General features: G+C 45.3%; 1 protein-coding gene across 2 annotated transcripts in view; it reads left to right on the forward strand.

Annotated features, from left to right (window-relative positions):
* Window positions 1-26,817, forward strand: part of LOC135385165 (protein O-mannosyl-transferase Tmtc3-like) — a 246,876-nt gene that overhangs the window by 201,128 nt on the left and 18,931 nt on the right. For both annotated transcript variants that reach the window (XM_064614347.1, XM_064614348.1), the window contains 7 exons: window positions 5,259-5,393; window positions 13,529-13,611; window positions 13,692-13,764; window positions 15,779-15,865; window positions 17,343-17,416; window positions 19,086-19,209; window positions 24,162-24,263. In XM_064614347.1, the coding sequence (XP_064470417.1) occupies window positions 5,259-5,393; window positions 13,529-13,611; window positions 13,692-13,764; window positions 15,779-15,865; window positions 17,343-17,416; window positions 19,086-19,209; window positions 24,162-24,263 (678 nt within the window). The remainder of the gene's footprint in view (window positions 1-5,258; window positions 5,394-13,528; window positions 13,612-13,691; window positions 13,765-15,778; window positions 15,866-17,342; window positions 17,417-19,085; window positions 19,210-24,161; window positions 24,264-26,817) is intronic.

The following is a 26,817-nucleotide window of genomic DNA, read 5'->3' on the forward strand; positions in this document are numbered from 1 at the left end:
CTAGAGCGGAAAGCCGTTGTGGAATGTAGAAAAAAAAAGGGGGTGCGGAATAGTTCAGGCTTTCCACAAGGGAGGGAGAAGCAGTCATGGCCGTAGTAACCAGCACGACACACGTTGCTAGCTTATGAGGGTCGGAACCTGCCTTGCGGCAGTCGTCTTCTGGTGGTTCGTGTTAAAAGTTGCTCTTTTTCACGTTCCCTTCTGCTGAGCTCTCCCCGCTGAACAAGCGTGCGCATCGGTCAAACGACATGATCGTTCACGCGCGGTTCGTCTGGAAGCACTGGAATACCACATTCTCGGCGCCGTCGTTCGATGACATCACACAACACGTGCCGTCTCTTGCAAACGACTCGATTGCGCGAGCGACGCACACCGGAATAGGGCCCATGGTTCGACAAACACCTTCTCCCAATGTCTACCCCTCTCACTAAGCTTCACGAACGTGATTGTGAAATATGAGAGAAGTCAGGAGCAATGTGAAGTTGCTTTGATAATGTTCTAGAGGGTGGAATCATACGCATAATGCAGTGTCCTTTGCTTGTTTTTGCAAATATATGCACAGAAACGACGCAAGCATGTTATGATACTAGTAGTTCTCCATTGTGTGGAATTAGCTACGTGACCCGGCCGAGCCAGACTCTCGGAAACATGTTTGTCGGCCTGGTGTGCGGTGCTGGTGATTTTGTCGGCTCGGGTCGGATCGGGCGCGGGCTGTGTAGGGCTCTACTGCGCTGTGTCGTCCATGGCATCATACCTGTCTCACGTCCAGTGAAAAATGCTAGAACACCTGGTTGTTGCACAATCTCCATTCAGGGATTATAACACTGTCATGGACGCAAACGCACACAACGGCTCCAAATGATAGCAATTAGCTTTCATGTGAAGAGAGAAGTTGAAAGACTCCGGAAAATTCGATTTTGTTCTATGCGGGAGACGGTGCCACCGCTTGATTTGGCACCGCGTATAGGGCCGGCAAAAAGTTCACAGTGCGCCTACCGATCAGGTCCGACTTTTGATTTTTCTTCTGCGTGTATAGTGTAAGGGACAATCTACGACATATCAAATTTTGGAGGCAATTTTTTCGTGGGGTTTTTTAGAGAAAGGCTTTCGAAATTCGTCATTTTTCGTAGGTATGATGCTACTTAAAGAGATATCGCTTACGTTCCTCGTAGAGTAGTGCAACAGTTATATATCATTCGATAGCCCCATGAATGGCATAACGCCATAAAACGCCAAGAAACTTAAGGGCTCGAACGTCTCAGTATCTCAGGATTTTTCTCTTCGTGTCAAGGACGTTAAAAGGCACCTGTGGGGTAGTGCTGCTATAGAAAAAGAACGCCGAGCGAAAGTTCCCTTAAAGTACGACAAGACTGTTGTCAATAATGAACGCTTTACTTAGGATCTTTCTACCAACCGCGTACCTTTTCAGCGACTTTTCGAGTCCGAATCGGCCGTCAGGTGAACAGCCCTGTAACATTGTTCGAGCAACAAAATGCTTCGAGCACACACAACTGTTGCCTTGATAAGTTGAGATCACTTAACCCCTGGTTCCGTACCACCGAATCACGCACGAAATCAACAGGGAACTTGACACGCAACATCCTTTGCTATTAGCGTACCTGCTGGTACAGCGAGGGGCACGGCATACTCACGATTCTCTCACACCGTCATCTTTCACAAAATGACAAATTAGACGGAGCTGTGTGTACTGACCAGCCGGAAGAAAACGACAATGATCAAACTTAGAAGTAGCGAACGGCGCTCGTACGTACGTGCGACTCACGATTTCGCTTTCACCCTGGCGATTGCGAAACTGTGTGCAAGTAAGCGAGCCAAGAAGAGCCGATCAGCCGACGTCAGTGGTTCAAGCGGATGATGGACGGCAAAGCAAAAAATGTATTTCTCCGCAACCAAACTATTTTAGAGGTACATTCAATAAACACCAACATTTGTGTACGAGCGTTTATGTCGTGATCTGTCACAATGAATTTTCCGCGGAGCATACCTTTAAAGGACACTGGGACACCAGTGTCCCTCTTATCACTTCTCCTATGCGGGCGCCAGCTACGCCGTGCAATGATTTTCTCGCCGAATTACTGTGGCTCCATCTAGGACCAGTCAGAGTAACATGAGGAGCAGTTCCACTCTTATATCAAAAGGTGTCGGCATATTAGGACGTATTTTCCTTTCGGTATTCTCCGAGACCGTTCCATCGTTTCATGTGCCGCCTTGGAAACATTCGCGGAGCGATAAGAAATGTCTGGTAAACATTTTTTTTCCCCTTTCTTCCACTGCGGTAGTGACACACAAGAAGCTCCCATCGGTATAATAGAACATTCCTGCATTTGTAACGTCGGAACTCGTGTTCTCGCTACGGAGGGAGTTTTGCATGGCTGAAGCGTCAGGCTTAGTTGCCCGAAGTACGCACATCGAATGCAATCGGAAGTCGTATTAATTACAGTAGTTGTAGTAATTTGGTCCATTTATAGGAAAACGAGGGCCAATGACCATGGACGACGTATTTTTGAATCAGACGATCGGAATTATCCGAACAATATCCCAAAATGAGACGAGATAATGAGCTCACTGTTCCATGTCTCAAGCGGAAGCAAGAGCAAACCAAAGTCGTAAAAGAAAACGATGAAAAAGTAGTGATTACGGAATGGCTTTTGTATTCAGCCACTGTGGGGCGGGCAACGTGACCACTATCGCAGGTGGAATCGTGCGTCCTGGGCCCACTTCTCACAAGAAGCTGTATCGACATCTGTCTTCAAATGTCTGAGCAAAGCCGACGAAAAACACACTACAGAAAAAGGAACGACATCACCCCACATCAATTGAGAATGAAGAGTTTTTGCGCGATGACTCGCGTGCTTGAGCCTGGCAATGCCCCTTGTAAACTCATAGCAGAAGACACATCCTAGGTGCAGCCTGTGCGCAACGGAGTACTCAGAGCGTTATGCGAAGCATCTGTGCAGTGTGTGCATTGTGCCGCTCTCCGTAGTGTGTGTATCTGTGTGTGGGGTGGGGGGGGGGGGAGGAAGGAGCTTTTCACAGACAGTCAAAACAGGCCTGAACTGGATCGTGTGACATGCCCTTTCCCACTTTATCGAAGTTCCTCAGCAGCTTCATGAGACAAATTAGCCCCACTTTTTCTCGGCTGCAAAGTTTCTCAGCGTGCGGTTTAGTCTTTTGTGTATCGAAATGCACTAGGAGAGTAATTGAATTGTTCCTGGCAGAGTTCGAGGTAACTTGTTACAAGTAACTTATTTCTGTAACTAAGTTCCTTTTTTTTTTTGGTAACTTGTAACTTAATTCGGTACTTTTGCGCCGAGGTAACTTTCGGAGGAACTCGTTCCTTTTTCAGGTAACTTTGCCAAAGTAACTTAAGTTCCAAGTTACTTTTAACTCGCTTTTCACTCATATCCACATAATTTCTTGCTTTCTCTCCGGTTCCTTCGTGGCATTTTTGCCATAAAACGTGATATTCAATCAATGACAGCATTTTATTCAGTAAGTAAGAACCGCTGCCATTGAAATGAAGCTGAACCATTGTGCGCCCACAGGAGGGTAAGATGCAAAGCATTCGAACAGACCTATACCAGAGAAACGTCATCATGACATTGGTAGACGGACTGAAACCGAAACGAATCGGAAGGAGGGCTGGGTTCCACGAACGGGCACTTGTTCGCTGTCTCCCATTTAAAGAAAAGTAGGACGTAGGGTCGCGTTCCGTTAAGGGACCATGTTGTAGTCCCCTCCAGAACGTGGCTTTCGGGCGCGGCCTTGTTCACCTCTAGCTTCGAGTTTAGTTCAATTCTACCAAATTTTGCCGCTGTCGAACACTATGACGTCATTTGTTTACAAACAGGGAGAGGTCTATTGTTGGACATAAACAAAAACGATCTAAGCGTGCTGCACCCCTCCGCATTCAACTCAACTGCTCACGCTCGCTGCACCTGCGTAATGCTATTTTGTGTCCGGAGTAACTTGGAAGTAACTCGTTCTTTTTTTTTAAGTAATTCAGCAACTGCGAGTTACATTTCATGCTGATTATTAACTTAGTTACATTTGGCACACGGAAACTTAAATTGTAAGGAGTTCTTTTTGACGGGTGACTTCTCAATCTATGGCTCCTGGTGATGTGCAATGGCACACTTTCTCGTGTCCAGCAGAGAGAGGAGCAGTGAGGAGACATTTAATCCTGCCTCGTCTGTCAAGCTGTCCATCAGGAGTCGCCATTCAAAATATTTTCGCTCTGCGCGGCGTTATAGCTGCACCGTCGAATTTACAAAAGAAACAATGGGAGAAAGCACCGTGGACGGCCGACACGATGCTCTCGTGACGTGGTGAAGGATCCGTGCCTTGTTTCTTTGTTTTTTCTTCCTAGCTCACGCGCCGCTTATACATGCTTGAGCTGTGCCGCTGTACGTGGCTGGTCACGTGAGGGAGTGAGTAGCATGCTTCACGACGTTCTCCCGGTCTGCCACGCGCTCTTTTCACGAGGAGAAGGATTTTTTAAAGGTGTGCAGAACAGGGCCCTGGCGCTTGCTCTGTAGGTAATCTACGCTCCTCCTTCTTTCGCAGAAACTCGTTTTCTTCGTTGGAGAACACTCCGCACAAAAAAAAAAAAAAAACGAAACAAATAATATTGGCGGGCCATCTCAGTGATCCTTTAAGGTACTCATGGTGCGGCCAAAAACGTTTTCCTTCGCGCGAAACCTAACAGCGCGTTATCTTTTCTATAGCGTTAGATCATAATTCCTTGCAGTTGTGCTCTTACATTTGACCCATATCTGCAAACTATTACGCGCAACTTGAAATTATCCCTATATTTTCTTAGAAGTTCGACGATTGCTATCGCATTAGCAGGAGGGCTTCTAATTCTTTGCTTGTGAGACATGCAAAAATTAATTCTTAAATTTATGTGGATAGCAGTAGCTCGCACAAGCCTTTGTTTTGTTTACACGCCAACAATAAATAGCTAATTCATTCTAATACTGCAAAATTTGCTGGTCTAGTCCCATTACTTGTTCGCCCTATTCTTGTGTTTTCCAATCTGGTGGTTGTGGAAGTGCGGTTCGAGGATAGACTTGTGACACCCTGTTTTTTTTTTTGTTTTTTTTTTTGTGTGTGTGTGTGTGTCACAGATACTCGGACGTCTGCGCATTTCATGAAATTGATGGCTACGTATGGTGTTTCGTTTCTTGAGGATTATTTGCAGTGAAATACAGCTCAAACTACTCATTCCCCCACAGGCGCGGTACCTGCTTCCGAAGCAAACTTCCAACCGGACACAGGTACTGAGAGCAACAACAACTCATCTTCAGGTGTTCCTCAGCATAGCATCGCTCATTTCGAGGGATGACAATAGGCTTCAGCAAGCTGATCAGGTTAGTTATTGCAACATTGCTCAGCACCATTTTCTTGCAGCGTTATTTTAGCGTAAAAAAAATGTACGTCACGCATACGGTATGCGTTTTTTCTTAAAAATATGCGGAATATTTCGATCATAACCTATCTTATATTGTTGTCCTCCTTTTGATTTGGATTCTATTTTAACAGTGATTTGCGATTAACCCGGTGTTACGTTGAATAGACAGTTACACCTTTCAAACTTGAGGGCAAAGTCACGTAAACAAGCTGAATCCGCGAATAGAGAAATTGCTGCGAAGAGGTCAATGTGCAAGGTGCTCTAGAGAAATAGTTACATTGGAGGTAGGCGTGTTTTCCATGTCATAATTAGGTTGAAAAGTTTTCGTGAACTTGTTAACTGCATTGGAAATGACGACGACACTCACGTCTATATGCATCCGGTCAAGCGCATCTTCTCGGAGAACAACGAGCAGTCGAAACAGGGACAAAGACACAAGAAGACATACAAACAGAGGCTTCACTATCAACAAGTTTTTACTGTACAGCGCAAGCACATTTATAACCAATGGTAGGGAGGGGAAAGGGGCATAAACGGGACACACGTTGGGCCATAAAAACACGAGGAACAACCGGAACTACCTACACACTTCCACTTTTAAGTCTGCATTCCAGGAAACCGAACTCTTCCCTTGTTAGTGATATTGACGGCTCACTGACGGATTTACCAGACCCGTTCTTCATTATCAAAAAGGCCTCCAAAAATTCCCTTTCATTCTTGGAGTTGAATCGCGCTCTAATCTTTGTTCTCGGAAACGCCGGAACGCAACCACAAACCCTGACGTGTTCATGCAAGGTAATGATTTTGCAAAGTTTGATACTGTACAGTAAAAACTTGTTGATAGCGGAGCCTCTGTTTGTATGTCTTCTTGTGTCTTCGTCCCTGTTTCGACTGCTCCTTGTTCTCCGAGTCATGTAGCAACAAGCCCATCAAGCTACTCTAGTCAAGCGCATCTTCCGTGATTCGATTCATGACCCTTAAGCCGAGCTCATCTACAGAGAGCAGTTGTCATATACCTTACATTTTGGTGCCGAAACCCGGGAAAGGATTTCACAACTGGACCGTGTCCCGTGGATCGTCTCAAACAGATCAGAGCACATGTCCGCGAGAAGATCACTTAGCTTACTTCGGAGATCACAGCAATCCTCCAGGAAATCCCTTCGCTCAAGATCCTGGAGCTGAAGCCCGCGCTGCTAAGTCGTTATGACGGAGTACTGCGAGATCTTGACGGAGAGATTTCTGCAATCATAGACTTTTATGAGAAATATCCTTGTCACACGGAGAGCCTTAACTGCGGTTACCCGACCAAACCGCGGTTATCGTGAACCACGGTTTGTTGTCGTCCTCGTCACACGGCAGTTTGTAACATGTTAGCAATGACCGCGTGCTTGTGACACATCCGCAAGGTATATTCTGACTATACGCTGGATCGTGAAAATAAAGAGGCATCATGGTAATAAAAGGCTTAACGATCACTAAATTACACGATACGCACATGATTATTTAAGGGAAATGTCATTACACGCGTGTTGATGTTGAGAAATCGGAATCGCGAAACCGTGGTTGCCTCGCGAAACCGAAGTTGCAAAGCTTGGTTTCCCATCACCGCAGTTAGCTGCGTAACCTCCGTTCGATCGGCCGTGTGACTGGCGGCGAGCTGCGCTTACGTGTAACCGTGCTTGCCTTAACCGCGGTTAGCGCTGCCCGTGTGACAAGGGTGATAGACAGCGAAGTACAAGGTTGCCACATTTACCCGGAGATGGTGGTAACAGCGCAAGAGCGAGCTAACAGATTTCTGGAACGTCCAGGAATAACTTCGATAACTGCGACTTGGCATACCTTGAACGCTACACGTGTGGCGTTAGACAAGTCTCAAAGATTCACAGCTGGAACCACCCATGAGTCGCATCAACGCACGTACGATCGAACGGATGATAACGACAACAAAGAATTCGCTGCATCGCCGTCAAGTGACGGCTCCACTGCTAAGGCCCAGCGTCAAACCCTACTATCGTATGGCAGGAAAGCCGCCAGTACTGCACCGAGCTAGGTTAATCACGCGTAAACATTAACGAATAATCTCCAGGTATCCCCTGATGACGCCATGACTGGCAATGAAAGCACTAGAGAAGAATGCGAGCGTCTGAGACATAAGGAAAGTTATGACCTTCCTTGTACTGCATCGGAGAAGCGGACATTAGCTCAGACCATGACTTCCTTAGACCCTTGGGACATGTACACCGGCGGATATCCTACGACATCTTGCGATGACGTTACTGCTAAGGTCATTCCGACTGGCGCCATTCCTGCAAGCAAGGAAACGAAAAGGCGCCCATTTGTTCATGCCACTCTACGTCCCACCGTGTTCGTAGAAGGGATTCTTCCCAACGTCACGCGGTCTGCTTACAATGTCTTCTCTGGCACATACAAAGGAGGGAAAGCCACGATACGTTCTCACATAGAGTGTTCCCTGTGCGACGCTCGTACTCGATACCGGCTGTAACTTCAAGTAGCCATGGTGCTTTGCAAGCGCCTCTGTGTGACAGCAGTCTAAGTAACATCGTTCATCACCGTGGATCTCTGCAGGATCCGTGGTATTACTTTTAGAGTCTGACTAAAGACTTGTCGATTATGTTATGTTTTTTCATTCGCCATGGCTGCTGTATGTATGGTGTTTTTGTTTCGTTGTGTGCATTGGAAACGACGACGACGCTCACATCTATATGCATCCGGTCAAGCGCATCTTCCGTGACCCTTCAAATGAAATGCGTTTTTGCAATTAACAAGTACGCCAGCAACGAGTCAAATATACCAGCTAAATTCCTAACATCCTTCCCCGTAAAATACTGCGTTTTTAACTCAGGTTATCGTCTACGTATACTGTGGTTACTTGCTGAGCGGAGTTATGAAACCAGCGTAATTTTTCTTTCACGAATTAAAACACAATTTTTAGCACCATATTCCCAGTTCAAATGGGGTGTAAAGAAGGTGTATTAGATGTAACACCCCTTTCAACACCTCACTTTACACCCCTAATGATCGAAATTTGATAAAATGCGGTGTACGTCGATATTACGCCTTTAGTAATGGTCCTTTGCAACCTTTGCTTTAGTCTGCTCTGCGGAATAGAAAATGGTGTTTTTATGAGGATACATACTGATACTGCATTGACCCCTAGACCGTTAATTCACGAGCACATAAAGTGTTCAACGTTCTAGACGCCTGAACGATGCTGTGCGCCCAACTGCAGGGTAAACTATATGATTCAGGTCCGAAAGTCCCACAGACCGTTTCCCACTGACAAAGAACGCAAGGAGGGGCTGAGGCCCATTCATCGCGAAAATTTTAATCCTCCAGAGAAATAAAGACCAAAGGTACCATATTTGCATAATACTGTTGCAACCCCGAGCTGGCACAATTTTGGTTCATTCTTATGAGCAGCCGTTGCAAAAAGGTTTCGTATGAAAAGGATATACATACATTCAAAAGCGCATTTATTCATAGAATATTTCTGCACACAGAGCATTAGCTGAAAATGTCAAACACTTTTGCATAGGTTTTGGGAACTGCTTTTCAAGGTGGAACACATCAGGTGGACGTAAACTACGTGCATTACAATACCTGGAAGAAAGTTGTAGTTCAGATGAAGGTGTCAAGACTGGCTCGTAACGCAGTGCCTTCTATATTTCCCGATTGCCCCAGCTGCTGGTCCGCTCCAAGCACATCACGAAGGCTCCAGAGGAGAAAAGCGCACGCATTGAAGCACGCGCTCTGGAATACGCTATAACAGAGTCTGTGAAAATCTACAATCAAGAAGGAAAACAAAACCGGATTGAGTCTGCTTTATTCACACAAGTTCTCGACGTTCTGGACAGTTGTCACGAGTGAACAAATCGTTATGTTCGTACATATCCTAAACGATGGTGCCCAAAATGATACAGCGCTCAGTCACAGTTGGCAGTGACCTACTAATAGGTTGTTACGTGAAGACCATCCACATACGCCAGACGCATGATGGCGGTCCCGGGGAAAGTCAAGGGTATGAGATCACTCTGCCATCTACTTGACAAAATGGAAAAAGAAGGTCAAGAATCTCACATGCAGACTTGTGCGTAACGCGTTACTAGTAATTGCGTTACTTGTAATCAATTACTTTTATGAGTAATTTTTAGAGTAATCAGTTACTTTACTGTCAAAGTAATTTTTCGAATAATCAATTACTTTTCTGAGTAATCGATTACTCAGTAATTGATTACTTTTCCGGTAGAGATTAACTCATCTTTCAGATGTTCTGCCCCAAGTCAAGACCCTCATGCAGTGAGCCTTTTTTGGACCGTTCTACTATACCAAGCGGAGGTCATTGTAATAAGGTTATGGAATTTCAGGGTCTCTCTCCCTAATGTCTTACTACACCAGTGTGATGGTACCATTATGGTAGCTTTGGAGGTGTAGTGAGTCATGGGAAGATCCATGCAATGCTCTTCCACAATCGGGTCAACGTCTTCCCAGGCGATAAATACAGTAGACGTACAGATCTACTTGTCCTGCGCGTTTTTGTTTTTTCGTGTTATTTCAGTTGTTCCGCTGTTGAACGATTTCTTTCTTTCTCCCCCACCCCGTCTGTGGCACACAAAGACGGGTATAATTTGCGTGAATGCAGAGTAACGACCGGAGTAACGCGTTACTTTTCTACTCGTTACTCAATTACATTTGGAGTCCAGTAATTGGTAACGGTAATCAGTTACTTTTTCCGTACAAGTAACGGTAACGGTAATCAATTACTTTTCTCGAGTAACGGGCACAAGTCTGCTCACATGCATCCACCACAGAAGCTGTGGATACTGCTCAAATTGATAAAGTCACTCATAGATGACATTGCAGAAGACGAGACCCTGGAGGAAGACTAGACTGCGACGGTGAACTATGGCGAACTAGAAAGCCTATATCATTGGTGAACTTCATTACCGAGCAAATTAGGCTTCTTGTCGAGAAGCAAATAAGGTACTCCCGGGACCTTCTAATATTTGCGAGTCTTGTACACACTGCGTCACCACGTGCCTATAATCGCATCAGGAGTACAGGAAATACAGCTACCGCACGCACCAAGACTGCGCTGTGTATGCAATGCTCACCCTGTAAACCTCGACCGTGGGTTCCATAGTACGTGAAGAAACGCGTGCAATGCAGGGAAGACCAGGGAGATGAAAGTCACGCTAATGATGGACGAAGTTCATCTCCAATCATACATTGATGATAAGGCAGGCACTATCACAGTAGCTGCGAGAAACTCAGCTCAAACTGCAAAGACAGCAGGCGTCTTTATGGTACAGAGCTAGCTGTGTTCCATCAAAGATTCCATCAAAGTTCAATGTCGTGCACATTCTTCCCGTGGCTCATATCGATGGAACTGACCTTCATATCTTTACGAGGGAACTAATCATAGCATTGGTAGAAGCCGGACTGTTTGTCATTGCTGTAATCACTCACGATAATTCGATAAACAGAAAGATGATGGCAATCTCTGCAGCAAAACCGACACCAAGTATAATGTAGCACCACCCGGTGAACCCCAAACGGCCCCTTCTTTTACGTTGTGGACCCAGATCTACTGCTACAATGCATCCGGAACAATTGGCTCAACCAAAAGACATAATAATAATGCTGGGAGGCCCCTGTTGTTTTCAAGCTTTGAAGGCAGTGAGGATGAAATAAAAGTTCAAGGAGCATCATTGTATGCACCGCGTCAATTCCATGCCCACGAGGAACACAAAGGTTGCATATGCACTGACATCCAAGGCCCTCAATACACCAAGCATTGAACGACAGAACGTGAATTTTGCACTGAAGATTTTCAGCCTTTTTGTAGCAGCAGCATTAAATACCCTGGGAGAGAATTTCAAGATAGACTACGCAACAACTACCGCACCATTCATTTGCATTATCTGGAGGCGCTGGAGCACAGTAAACCTAAAGACGGGGAAGCGGGGGGGGGGGGGGGAAGAGGTCTAGAATTAACCAAACCATGCGTTGTAAATTTAGTGCTGCACGCCTCTATCGTTCAAGACAAGCTCACAACGAAGGAAAACAGCGAGAAATTCCACAGCTCGCGGGTCCAGAAAGAAATTTTGACCGCGATGGCACGGCACGTACTCGAATAGGAAGAGTACGGCCGCACATGTCGAAAGTGACATATGCCGGAGCTTTTGCTCAAACACATACTGCATGCAGCTGTCAATACACTATTGAACAACTAGGCCAAGCTGCGAAAAGAAAAACTACACAAAGAAAAGCAGGCAGCAACCGCTCAGAAACGGAGGCTAGGAACTCTTCAGGCCAAACAGGTAGCACAGCATATGATCGGAAAGTTCCATTGTGTGCAATTGAAAACTCAATTATGCAGTGTTCAATGGATTCTGATGAACCAATTCAGTGCAACTTGTTGTTGCAGCTGTTCGACTTTCCTTCATTGATGTCTTTATTTCCTTCCAAGGGTCGTGGTGACTCTTTCCCCGATTTATCTTGTTGTTGCGGGGTAGATGGCTCGGTAAGTCAAGGGGCACGTACGGTACGGTGTTGTAAATAGCAGTTTCAAAACTGCGGGCTACAGCGCAGTACGTTTTCGAAAAGGACGAATAGATTACATTGAGTGTGCTATACAGAACATGTGTCATACGTTTGTTTGTTTTTTAAATACTCGAGCAGAAGTCCACACTTTAAAAAACAAACAAGGACATCGCCAATCACAGCAGCGTAAAGCGACGCCATATTGAATTCTTGTGCGGACGGGATAAGGTGATCGACGTCGCTGGGCTATGGAGGAACCTTCTCACGTCTAGTTGGTGTTGACAGAGTTGGGCAACGACACGACTAACGCCCTTGCGGAATGTGCGTCCTGGACCGACGTCTAACGGAACTACTAAGGGGAATTCTGAGGGACCAGTCTTAGAAAAACCCAGTGAAAATCCCAGCAGAGCCGGCAGCGGGATTCTAAATCGAGTACCCCCCTCCTCCTCATTTGTTCCTCGAAGAGTGGATGTTCGCGAATGCGAAGACACGCCAGCAACAGAAAATCCTCGGTTTCGACTGGCATGGACGTAGCGCGCTCGTTGTGCACGTTCCAGAGCGTTGTTCGGTTTTAAATACAGCAGCGGACGAACCGAGAACTTTTAGAAATTGACAAAGTTTTCCCCTAACGTACATCACATCTTTACAGGAAATATTGGCATCGTGTTGCAAAACCAAACCAAGAGAGCGAGAGGGAATAAGCCGTGAAGTTTGGTTGATAAACTCGTTGACCCGCTTCCTTTTTCATATCCTGTCCGCGGAGAAGCCGCCAAATTACTTCATATATTTCTACCAGTATACATATCGATATTGATGTCGATGTGAATATCGACATTTTAACAGTATCAATCAACAGTATCAATGACGCCGCAGGCATAAAATATCGACAATATCGATATCGTTCCAGCCCTACTCGGGTACACTCCTTTTGTAGTATAGAAAAAAATAAACTAAACTGCATGCTATTATAGCTGGTCACAAAGAAATTGCATTTTCTTTCCTTTGAGTCGTCATATGTTACTTCCCACCCACTGAGTGTCTGGTAGCATCAAATCACTACTGTATCATTTAAATCACGCCCACGATCGGTGCACTGAATTATAGAGCACCGTCCACGAAGGAGAAAAACCCCTCCAAGCACCGCCAGCTCTTAAATTGTGGAAGATGAGCATTTAGTTTTGTAAAGTGACGTGTAAATAATATAGAAAAATTTGTTGTGAGCATCAGTTAAGATAAGCACAGGGAAGCAACAACACTTTGCAGATGGGCAGTTGTGATGCAGCTTTATTTGAATAATTTAAATTGGACGGCTGCTTTCTTCGTTATCGACACTGTTATAATATACATTTATCAGACTGGTACCGTGAAAACATTCAAATTGTGCTTCCACAGTTCGAACACCATCCGTCCCATCTAAGTGGGTACCCCGGTCGTCTACACCCTTCTATAGGACAGGAGCTCTTTGTATCTGTGTTATACGTGCACACAGGATAAGATTGCCATTTTAAAAGCTCAACATTTCTCATGCAGCTTTACAAGCAAGTAATTCATCTCCGATCGGATTTCACGGAAGCATACATGAGTCGAGGAGATTTTCTTCTTCGGACTAACAGGCAAGAATTATAGCACCACATTTGCCAACCTTCACTTGCCCTTTGTACATTCCTCAATGTATTTTACAATCTCTTGACAGGACTGTAGAAGCACAACACATGTACGAAATTGCCCTGAAACTGGACGACACAAACCCTGACCTCCTATACAATGTAAGTGTATTTCCAGGAAAGCCCTGGTGTTTTGTTAACCTTTAAATATTTTTACAGGGGTTGATCGTTTTAATCACTCGTGATATTGCAATAATATTTTGCTTTGGTTGTTATTGTTTTGCGTGATGTTATTTCGATATACGTGCACGTTCACGTCATAGGCGGTGATGTGCCAAAAATCACCACGTTTGTTTACACTTAAGTTAGTAAACAGTATGCATTTACTATATTATATATGAATTTATTTAATGATATTTCTAGCACAGTCAATTGTTCCATGGAAGTAGAAGCATTCACAAACATAATAAGACACGGCTACGCAGCGCATTTGCTACAGCATAATAAATAAAATACGGCAACTCAGCAACAACAAGAACAATAATTCACAATTCAGCAGCTACGTAAATCTAAAACGATGTATCTATCAGTTTGCACGTCAAGCACATTACGTACAGAATTAGTACATGCATCAATACACAGCCGCGCAGTGTCAATACAGCAGATCAAGGATTTACAGCAAAAACACCAAAATGCAGGTTAGAATTACAGCGCTACCCATATGCCCTCAAGAAATAGAAATGCCGGCAAGGTCTCGCAGTCAAGCATATCCTAAAGGAAGGCTGTTCCAGTTATTAATTGCTTATGTGAAAAATGAATGTTTTATGTAGTTGGATTTGGACAGATACTGGGTGAATCTTTTGTTCAGCTTAATGCGTGTGCTCCCACAAGCGCAGTATATGTGTGCATGATGTACTTGGCTGCACATTAGTAAACTTGCGACTTATCTAAAATAAAAACTTTCTTTTTTGATACGTTGTGTTCTAACCATTGTATGCCGTGAGGACAATTCGGCTCTTTGGCTGATTTCAGAAGAACTCAGCGACTTTATCGGTTATAGATTAATCTTATCGCCTTCCTCTGCAATATTTCGAGTATATGTCTACTGGATTGGGTTTATGGGTACAACACAACTGAAGCTTACTCGGTAACAGGAGGTACCGGCGCCTGAGGCAGTCAACATTGTTGTACTAACAGCTTCCTTTTACACCCTTCGTAAACAATTTAATATTCCTTCCGAGTTTCTGACGACTTCGTCAACATGATGTTCCAACTCAAGCCATCTGTAATGGTCACGCCAATATATTTATGGCACGTGACTCGAGTTAGCGCTGTGCATAATTTTGCATACTATACTGTTCACAGTGGGATGGAAGGTATAAGGTCACATGAAAACGGTACTCACAAAAATGCTTACATCCGCCCTGAGGCCATGGAATTCTATCTACTAGAGGTTTCACCGATAAATTCGTGCAGGATGGTGGTGGTGGTGGCGACGAAAACCGGCTTGCCGTTGTTGGCCTCACATATGTGGCCAGCGTCACGACTGTAGAGAGGATGAGATGAGATGATGATGATGATGATTGGTGTTTTATTGGCGCAGCGGTAACTTCGATGATAATGAGATGATATGATGTGATACCAGATGGAGGAATGATGACTGCTGAAAATTAAGGTCTAAGGCGGTTAGTGCCAGAACTGGTGAAAAGTTCGAGTAGTACTCTTAGTCTTTAAGCAAGGCCGGACTCCTAGAGAAAGCAGATGAGGCTGCGAATTTTGGAGAGTCTTTCCGTGAAAGCGCCTCTGGGATGTAGGACATCATCCACTCTACAATTCCTGCAATGGCCAAGGTATTTCCCCCGCAACACAGCATATGCACAGCAATGAAGCAGAAGGTGTCACCTGGAGAGTCCTATGCCAGGGAATATAACGCAACTATGAAATTATGTTAGTTCTACAATACCTACGGTTAAATAGAAAATCAGTTTGTGGAAGTGAATACCTCACTTATTAGCATCGATACAAAAAGTTTAATGGGCTGAAAGCATTGGGATGATAGCATTCATAAGACGACTGCTTTAAGCATAAAAGTGCAGTGCAGCAGGCCACTGTCTGAACAAGAAAAGGAGGGATAAAGAGAGAAGGCGTTGTGGTGGTTAAGTTTTTTTTTTTCTAGCTTGGTTTGGTGCATATGGAGCAAGGGCATGCAGAAGAGGCAATGAAGCTGTTCAATCGAGCCCTCGCACTCAACCCAAGGCATCAGGTAATGTCAACGTTAAGAATATGAAGCGCGTACTCTGAATCCCTGACCATGCAATTCCCATGAGAATAAAGAAGATAATCTTGCCAACTGGCTAAATAGATAGCTCTTACAATAAAGTACTCCTGCGCTTCAAGGTTCAAATTGTATAGCACTTCGGTTGTCACCTTTTCCGTCGGCAAATAGTGAACACCGGGTGGGGGGGGGGGGGGGGGGGGTTGTCGCGCTATCCAGTGAACTAAGATGCTCATCATCACGAAGTAGTATGTACTGGTGAGACATGCTCGTTATTAGGAACTTAAAACAATACGGCGTCCAGCTCTTGCCGGTAGTCAGTAGTCTTTACGGCGAGTGGGCAACGCAGGCGCTTCCCGGTATACTTTCAGTCCTAGCTGATTTTTCAATAACGAATAGCTTTGAGGAACCCAACTAAATCCTCCCTCCCCATATGTATTACAGATGGATCTGGATCGCCATTCACACGTACTTTTTCGCATCGTACTTTAGAATTTTCCCTTTGCCGAAGGCTCGATCTGAGAGCAAACTTGAGAACGTCGGTCACGGTGCCATTAACGAGCACACGCCGACGGTTTGGCGACCCGATCTCACGTTAACCAATCAGGGGGATGTAAAAAGGTGATTTCGCACCGAAAAAAAAAAAAAAAACTATTTCACCGGTGTATAAGGCCTTTGTCACACTACGAGGTCCAAAGAGGCAACGACAGGGGATAGCTCACATTGCATAGCTCAAATGCGCCTTGCCTATACCCGAACAGACTTTTTCATCTGTTATAATATCTTCCGGTGGGAGAAGTAGACCCTGAAACGTGTGAAATGCTCTAACACGTGAAAACGTCGTTGCATCCAACAACTTCCCAAATAAGATATGCACCGTCCACAATAGTAAACATGCTCTGGACACGTCCACTAGCGGTGCACCTGCACAAAACACAAACAGTCTCCTTTTTTGCTTGGCGATGTCAGACTCTCGTGGGCGCGGTAGAAAACGAATAGACTGACATAAGAAAAAATTAGCCGGAGCTCTTGTGCTGCACGTATAGCATATGTTTGTAAGTGTTCAAACGTCGCCATACCAGTACTGGACAGTGTTGGCAAACGTTGGCAGCGTTGGACAAACGTTGCCTGCCTGCGTACTGCTGACGATGGCTCAATAAGGCCGAAACAGCTGTCCAGTGCTGGCATGGCGACGTTTAAACAGTTACAAAGATTGACAGCGAGTAGGTCGAAACCGCCCTCCCCACAATTCGCTCGCTGGCTCATAATGCGCGTGCGTGACACTCGAGTTTCAGTTCTTTCAGTTAAAACTCTCTCTCTCCTGTGTGACATGTGCCACGCACATCAAAGTACCATGTCGTAGGAAAATCTTGTTCTACGGGCTTGTATCACCAGGGTTTCACCGTACCTGTTATGCATGCTTGCACAGTTGCAGCTCAATACATGCAAGTGTTGATTCTCGCAGCGCGCGCTGATCAGTTCAGCAGCGCTGCTTCACCGGACGGGAAGAAGACCCGAAAAAAACACAGCGATCGAGAGGTACGTGTGCTCCACGTTCTTACGAAATCTTCATTTTGTGTTTACGCATATATTCCCCCGGGACTACGTCATTAGAGTTAAGATTGACTCGATGAAGCATAATGAAGCTGGAAATTGCTTGTCTTCAATGTCATTTAATAACATTACCGCCAGCAATAGGGTAGAGTATAGCACCAACCATCATCATTGGAATCAAGTTATTGTTTAAAGTAATCCTCTTAAAATGTCTTTCGTGAGTATTTTCACGACGTATTTCTTTTCGGAACGTCTCCAACGAAATTGAAAGTAAATCGCAACCGTGCAACGTATCGTAATGAGTAAGGTGGCATTGCGTCGATAAAAGTGTCATGCGATAATGTGCGCGTCATTGGTAGGGTTCCGCGTGTTCGCCAATTGCCGAAAAATACCGAAAAACACCCGCCGAATATGTTTCTAAAAACTCGGCACATCCGAAAAAACTCCTAATTATACTCTTGCATATGGTGCTACATGCCGAAAATGCCGGCACCCGATTAGACTTCTTCCTCCGATACATTACTTCTCACTTCACCTCGTTTCCAGGTGGAATGCAGGGAATACCCACCATGTCAACCGCTAGCTTCTAGTTTCAGAGAAAAACACTTTTATCAATGGCTTAAGGGGGCTCAACACACATGTATGGATCCCCCAACAGAGGAAAGGAAATTACTTGCGTTCTCAGTGTCCTCCTGCTAAGATGTCCTTCTTCGATGAGTTGTCGCTTTAGAAATCCCTACTGATTATAGCTACCGATTTGTCGACATCTATTTTTGGCGAAATGTTTTTAAAATGCCGAGTATCATCAGGATTTAACACTTTGCACACATAAACACATTTAACACATAAACACTTCTCCCCCAGGTTTTCGTGGCGCCAGCTATCGCACGAGATGTGTTTTCTGTGCAGAATAAAGGAATTTCCGCGATGATAGCCCAGTAACGGTATCGCATGACTTCAACCATCACACATAACATGTCTGTAGTACGTCGCAGCTCACCGACTCTCAGCCAAGCACAGCCACCGACTCATTTTTTATTCTATTTTTTTCTTATGGGGCATGAAAGTACTCGTTTGCGGAAAAGACTTCGTAGCTTGTCTTGAGCTGCTGAGGTTTCAGTGTACTGCGACACAAGGGAAGGGGTTTGAGCACAAAATTCATCTGGCTACCTTGAGACATGAAACGCGTGTAAAGCATCATAGGCATTGACTGCGTGGTTGCTGTGGTCTTGATTCCCCCGACCTTTCGTAGAGGGACCATGCCTCTTCCGAAAGGTCTCCCAGCTAACACTCAAGGTGATTTTACCGAGGGGTATCCGACGATGCGCATGCTTCATGCGAGTGAACTTGAAGGGGTTGTACAAATTTGTATCTTGACACGGAATCGCAGTCACACTGCGTGACCTCTGCGCAAGAAGTAGGGGCAAGTAGCCTGAAACCGGGTGCTGGGGCGTTGTGCCCCAGCCCCCTCCGACATATTGAACACTCATCGTCAATACAAAGCATTAAACCAGACGAGCTCCAACTTACAATCTGTTGAACGAAACAGCTCGTTAGCGTGTTTTGTTATTTACACGTGAAGTATAGCTCACAGTCAAGTAAATATCGTCCTATCCATAATCTGATTCCGTATGCAACTTACTCCCCGCCGCAGACTGGAGAAAGTGATCCAAGACAACGACCACGAAGATGGACACGCATATTTTCGCTTGGCCATGATGGCACTGGAGAACAACGACACGTCCACAGCCGAGATGCTCTTTCGAAGAACAGTGGCGGTAAGCATTAGAGACTTCGATAATGAGTTAGTTACCCGGTCGAAACTAACAGATGTACCTTCTTTTTTTCTTTTTCGACCTAACGCGTATTTACAGCGTCAATATTTGTGTCCGTCGTCAGGTGACACTTTTCTCGTGCTACCGTTCTTTATGTCCCATGTCACTTCGGCGCTCGCTGTGTAAAAGTAGCAGGGAGTTGGAGCGCATGCAAGAGACAACGTGAGATAGAGGAAGAAACATATTTTTCTCGTTGACGTTTTCCCGCTGTTTAACACATAGTGTTCCTGTCGTGTGCGTCGTGTGTATCATAATGTGTGTCGCTGTGATGGAACCGCAGAAGAAGATGCCTAGAACATGGCCCAAAGGCCACATGATTGGTGTTCCAAAATAGAGCTGAGTCTCCTCAACAAAGACCGCATGCACTATCTCTAATTTTTTTCTTCACACGCTACATATTGCTTCATGAGGTGTCTGCAACAGGAATATTTTCCTTCTTATTTCAGATCGTTTCACACTCCATATTCCCCATTGTACGCATTTCTCAAGAAAAGTTATTGGTTCCCAATTTTGAGGATATCATGACGTTGCGCGTGGCTGCGATGGATCATGGGTATTTGCATGGGCATTTGGGCATGGGCATTTGATCATGGGTTTGAAAGAATCAAGTCGCGTCCATAAGACCTTTCTAACGCAAGCAAGGAAGGAAATTGCAATAACAAATATAAAAAATAATATGTATACCTATGTTTAGCCGTCAAAGACACCGCAAGGGAGTTTGTGAAATTCTGCGAAGCTATTTGACGTAAATGATCTTCGTCTTTGCAGCGATAGCTGCGTGAGGTAGCTTTTGATAAGGTCACGTGGTTCGTAACATTTTATTAGGCGCGCCATTGCTTGGCGCAGCATCAAATCGGAGAGGAGATGAACAGAGAAAAAAAGAAAAGCGGCCAGCCGTGCGGTTGTGCGAGCACCGTCAGTGTACCAGACACTATGAGGCTGCCACGGAGAGTGCGTACGACGTCCACAGATAGGTATTTGAGGGCTCGACCAACACCACCTAGATACAGGAAGCCTGCGCGCTCGTCGACGTGACGTAACAATTAAGAACGTGAAGAAGTTTTTTATGTATATAGTAAACAGTTGATGCTCTTAACCATCTTTGTTATTTTTTACAATTAAGAGTCAGCCAATCAGGATCGTGTTTTCAACGGCCGTAGCCAATCACGAACGTGCTTCAGCGGTTGTAGCCATGGAGAAGAACCACCGTCCTCTGCGAGTTGTGATTGAACGTCCGCGCGTATTAAATGGAAAAGACTTGGAAATAAAGCGCAAAACGGTCTCAGTGTTTCTCAAAACTGATTTTCTGGAAAGCGTCTTGCACTTTGAGTGTAAACATTTAGGTCTGCAGGTTCCAGGTGAGCTGCAATCGTTTGCGGGTTCTTGAATTCGCAGAACGGTGAATCGCAGTGGCAGACGAATTCTGACTCTCAATTGAACGAGGAAGAGTACGCAATCCGCAGGATTTGTCTATGTAGGTGGTGTTGACTGCAGCACGCGAACGGCGTAGCACATTGAGCGAACAAGCAGCCCAACAAGCATTAGCTACACGAAGACACACGGCCCGATAGTGTGGGAACGCAAAGTGTTTGCAACGGGACGAAGCCGAGATGATCATAAAGTTAGGGTACGTAAAACGAACGTAAAGAAACTCGCAACGGTACGTGCATCGACATTGTCCTCACCGAGAACATTGCTACCCCGTTTCAGGGACTTACCTTCCCAACTTACGCTACTGACGATAAACGTGTGTTGTCCTGCCTCGAATAAAAAATTCTTACAAAATAATAATTCTGAATAACAAAATGTTGTCTGCGTGCTCAACGCAACAGTGAACTACATCTCTCTCTTATTGCGCGTGGCCGATACAACTATCGCTGTCACTTCTTCGCACATGGGTGTGAAAAGGCATATATACATGTACAGTGAACTCTCGTTATTATGACCATGGTCGTTCCCGAAAATTTTGGTCATAATGCGGAATTGTCATATTAACGGGGGGCATTCGCAGAGGTTTCACTAAATTGTTCCCCAGGAGTATGGTCCTAAAGCGCGTATGTCAGATTATCGGGGGTCATATTAACGGGGGTTCACTGTATATCTATTAATATCCAAGATCCACCGAGATTTAGATCCCCGACAGCGGCACATCAACACGTTTAGTGCCCCTTAATAAAAATATGAAGAGAGTCTACAACAACTACTTTATTTTGAGATGGAGGGTGGGGAGGTTCATCACCAGAGGCGACACTCTACCCCATTGCTGGTGGGGATGTGGGGAATAAAATAATGAGCCCCTTCACAATAACGATCGAAGTCCGATGAGAGAGTCTATAGAGTTCAAGTCACCCTGTGCTTTAAAAGCCTGAAGACGTTCAACAGGTTTTCTGTCATCCACGTCACATTTTTAAGAGCAATTGGAACACTTTTTTTTTTTTTTGAAGAAAATCAAGAGACCACGTAGTGTCAGATAGATGCTCGGGCAGAAAGTACATTCATGCTTTCCCTGGTACATTTTCTATCAAAATATAACGGTACCGTGATGTTACACGTAAGGTTTGTCTGCGCAGTGTGGCGACAGGACTGCGGATAATTTGGACCACCTGTGGTTCTTTTGACGTGCGCCTTGAAGTCTCCGACACACGGTGCTGGAAGCAACGTTTACCTCCCCCACGTTGCTACCGCCGGGACCGAACCCGCGGTCTTGAGCTCAGCAAGCTAGCACGTTACCGACTGAGCTACCGAAGACGGTTCATTTTCTATCACCTGAGCTTGTGCTGTGCAAAAGTACCAGTGCAAAATTCTTTTTTTAGCTCTACAGTCTACTACGTACTGGATAGTAAGAAGAAAGGCGTGCATGGCACACTTAAACGAGACGTGTAGGCGCCGCCTTCCAATCGTCTACTGCGTTTTCTCAACTCGATATATTTTGCAACATTCAGCGGATGCCGCTTTTCACTTGTGTATCTGAATGCCTGCGCTGTCCTGTAGCAGATCGTGCTAATCAGGTTTAGGAAGAAAACTGGCTGGAAAGTTATGAAACATTGTAACCTCTATTGCATAACATATCAAAGGATTCCAAACTCGCTCAACGACGCCAAGTACCTCCTAGAAGGTTCATACAGGACTGTAATGTCTCTGCCACGATAGCAGTCTTTTAAACTAATGTTCATTGAACGTATTAAAGAGCATACTCCCTGACACGCCTTATGGCATGTTCAATGTCTCAATAATCACTGGAGTGGTCCGATGACTATGTAACAGGACGATGTATAGGCACATCAGTGAAGCGACTGGAAAGACAACAGGGTTTAGCACCAAGACGGCGACGTTCTTTAGCCTGATTTATCTTGGTGCAAAACACATGAGTACTCATTGCCTGAGGAGCTCCTTTATTGCGTTTTATCGACGGACGCCCGGAAGAGGACAGGTGGAACAAGGACATGGCTCGCGCAGAGCGAATACTCTCACCATTCTGTTATGGGCATTACGGCAAGATAGTTGTCCCTCTCTGAATAAAGGCATAACAGTTTTACGCAGTTTACTACGATGAACCTGTATCCTCAACCAGTCCTTCTGCCATTGCCTCTGGGGACTGCATAGAGCTGCTCACGAACGGTGCGGTGGAACGGAATATGCCTCGGCACGTAGCAAGTCTATTCTGCTAAACTGTCTTGGAGTTGAGGGACAGCGGGTATGCCCTACTTTACCGATTACAACTGTTTCATCGATCGACAACGAGACTGACGACGTCTGCGCTACTGTGTTGCAGACATTACAGCGTTTCTACTCACCAGTCCTAAACTGAACGGTACATTTCGTGCAAGAGCGCAACAGCCAGGTGAATCGATTGAAGAATTTGTCACGGCGATAAGGACCGTTAACGTGAGCTGCTAGTTTGAGGCCATGGCTGAGGACATGATTTGTGTCCAGTTGGTGGAGAATACATTGACTCAGGACGTCAGGAGTCGCCTTCTACTAGAGCCAGACCTTACCTTGGACACTGCTGTGACAATTGCAAAGCAAGACCTCCATAGACGGCTGCACAGCGTATTTTTGACATTGAGCACAAAGTTTTGACATTTTTGGACACCATAGGACTTCGATCCTTCTTGTGGAGAGGCTCGTTATTTCATTCCCCATATCACCATCAGCAGTGGGATAGAGTATCGCGCCCGGCGGTGAAACTACCCATTCGTCATCTGAAAAATAAAATTGTTGTTGTTGCACAGCGAGCTATCCACACTTTATGGTTGATCTCAATCGCCAAAAGAAGCAAATGACGCCTGTCACGAAGCGGGACACGGGGTATGCACTGAGAGGCATTCATGTTTTAATTAGGGGCTTCATGATAATTATGTTCTTAAGCAGAGTTCTGACACTAGTTTATTTAGAATTACAAGCAGCGCGATGTTTTGGAGGGTATCATTGTTACAGTTACGTCATACCAGCTTAATGTACCATTACCGGCAACTGTCTAAAGCTGAAGTAGCAAGCCCCCTCCCCCACTGTAGGGGGTGCGGAGGAAGAAGTTGGAGGGGGTGTCACCAAATATTTGAGGGTGCTTAAATATAGCATCGCCTAGAGATCACAACGGGCAGACCGTCTATATACAGGACATGGGCATATTCTACAGGGGGTGCAACCAAAAGTAAGTCTACAGAATGGCCGCAGAATTTCTGTGGGTCTGCTACATGGGAATGTGGAATGTACAGACCACACAAAGATTACAGTGCATGCTAAAAATAAGCTCCGCAGAACGGTGACACACGTTTCTGTAAGGGTAAGCATATGCTACGAGGCACATGTCCGTACTTTGTAATACAATTTAGACGCCCCTATATTTGTAAGGCATCATAATGCTGGGAATAATCTTTTTCTTGCCCTCTGTGTAGGCGCATCCTGGACAGCGCAGTGCGCTCTTCAATCTGGCCCTTCTCCTTTCGGATCAGGAAAGACCAATGGAGGCCATGGGGTTTCTCAGAGAGTTACTCAAGGTAAAGACTAACATGAGTGAACATAGTGTCTCATGGAATCAAACGTGGTGATGAAGCCCAGTGCGGGACATGCGGTATTTGGAACGCTGAATATCATAATGGCCTAAAAAGCGGTTGAACACGAGTCATTGAGTGAGCTCTATGGAACTAGAGAATATCTGATGGCTTCAACTTGAATTAACATGATAGATTGGCCCGGTTGATACATTATTTAAAGTCGTTAAAAACTCATTCGTACCAAGCATTTGAAAGGAGCATGGAAAGTGGGGAGAAACAAAGTTCTCGCTTTGACCGCATTCAACACTGTCACTACTGTATTATGTTTTTACGCAATACATACCGCCGTAGCGAACATATTGCGCCTACGGCAGGCGTTTCTTCCCCTCTCGCGCGAAGATCTCCGTCGCGTGGCAAGCCAACCCAAGCAGCACAATGTACTGAAAGTCAAGTGCAATAGGGGTGGCCGGTATGTGTCTTATCAATGTTCTTTACATTCAGAATTCTGTTCAAGGCCTTCCACCTACCCGTCCACCCCTATTGCACTCGACTTTCAGTACATTGTGCTGCTTGGGAAGAGACGCGCGTCAGGTGTGACGGAGCACCTATACCTGCATCGACTCAGAGGGAGGATCTCGGAGTGACGTCAGCCGGGATTCGTCGTCGACACGGCTGACAGGGCGGAGGTCGGAGCGTCGTCTGCTGCGTTGTTTTTCATAGTTTCTTCTAACACACGCTTCCCCCGATATGATCCCATGGAGTCCCAAACGGAGCAACACATCGCTTCAGACAGATTCGTAAGTTGACGCCGACGGATTTCACAACGCTCGGTGGTGACTCATAATCAGTCTCTGTGAAATGTAGACTGTGTATTCGGAGTTCAATGCAAGTTGTACAACCTCACGTTTAATCAAGGCAAGCGAGAACGGCGTGTCTCTTTCGTTTCTTTTTTTTTTTACATTTGCGCAGCCTCGGATTCCACACGGCATAACTGTAGGCCTCCCCAATGAAGCACACACTCGTGCGACACACGTGTACGGGCAGTTATACAGGCTCTATCTCGATTCACTGTAGCGAAAAGGAGAGACGCATCAAACGCAAAGTGCCACATTGAACACCGCCACATATGAGACACCGATGGCGACGTACGTACGGTACGTAGTCCCGATTCGTAGGCGCACGCTATGATGATAAAAGAACCATCTTAGCGTTCCATCGGTAAACAAATACCATTGTCGAAACGTTTATTTTCCTATTTGATGTCCTAGAATGAATAGCACGTCGAGAGCAGGCGGATTTTTCGCAGCCAATTAGGCGCATTGCCGGGGTGACGTCACAGGACTGGAGGAGTGGCCTGGAGATGCAGTCGTGAAACCTCCCCTCACGGCAGCGTGTTTTACGATTAAATTGCGTTGTAGTGGGACCTTTCGAGTCGAAGTATTTTTCGTGTATGCTTTTCATGGCCCATCTCACGGCCCATTTCATGAAATGCGAGCGGTGTTTCGACAGCTTGAATATCATGTCCATGCTCCTTTAACGCCTTTACTTGAATTCCACAGTCATTAGATCGTAATTTGATTTGGAAGGCAGTGTCGTCCTGTGCGTTACTGTAGAATGGCAAAGCGATAGAATGTATTTATATTGCTTATGTGATCTAATAGACCTCCCAAGAAAGCGTGCGGGTGTGCCCAACAAATAGCGTATCTTTTTTCATCGTATTAGTAACACTAGAGGCATATCTCCGACAGCAGATAACGTAGTCCACACATTGAAAGCGGAGCGCCACGCAACCAGAGATGGAAGTCGATTCACATGTTTTGTTAACGAATATGCTGACTTTAAAAGGACTGTCGCATGCAGTGGCATGCAAACCGAAACTTCGGTGTGTGTATGTGTATCACCCTGGCGATAATATTCACAACTGTGAAAATTTCACTTCAAACAACGTCATCATTGTCTGCACACAATTTGAGCAGTCGTGCATCAAGAGCAGTCGCCGAATCTTGAGGATATGGTTGAAGTCCCTCACACACACAAAAAAAAAACGTCAAAACGTCGCAGGGAATCCTTTGGAGTACGCCAGTCCGAGCACGTGGAAGCCCGAGAGCGAAATGGAGGAACGTTTGCCGGTTCGTGCTGTGTACCAACATATGTGTATTTTCTAATGTGCTTTGTTGTCTAGCTATAGCAGGTGTTTCACGAATGTCTCGAGGCTGTGTAATTCGTAATCAGGTTGCGCCATCGAAGAACTTTGTTTTTGACAAAGATCCTTAGTACATTAGCAATGAACTGAGTAGTGACTGGCTCATTTGCATACGCTCACTAATTAAATAAACATCGTAACTTTTAAACTTTGGTTTGCACGCTGACGGAACCACTGTTTTATGTAACCTTCAACAACAAAAAAAATACATACACAGGGTGTCCCCCCGAAAAAGGGCCAGGGGCTAAAGAAAAACGGAGTGCTCTGCATAAATGGAACCAACTGTACATGCTTGGCAGTTGTGTAGTCTATCCAAACATATTTTTGTCATCGCCCCTTGTGAATTAATTAGTG

The sequence above is a fragment of the Ornithodoros turicata genome, chromosome 2 (assembly GCF_037126465.1).
Source record: "Ornithodoros turicata isolate Travis chromosome 2, ASM3712646v1, whole genome shotgun sequence".
Classification (NCBI taxonomy): Eukaryota; Metazoa; Arthropoda; class Arachnida; order Ixodida; family Argasidae; genus Ornithodoros; species Ornithodoros turicata.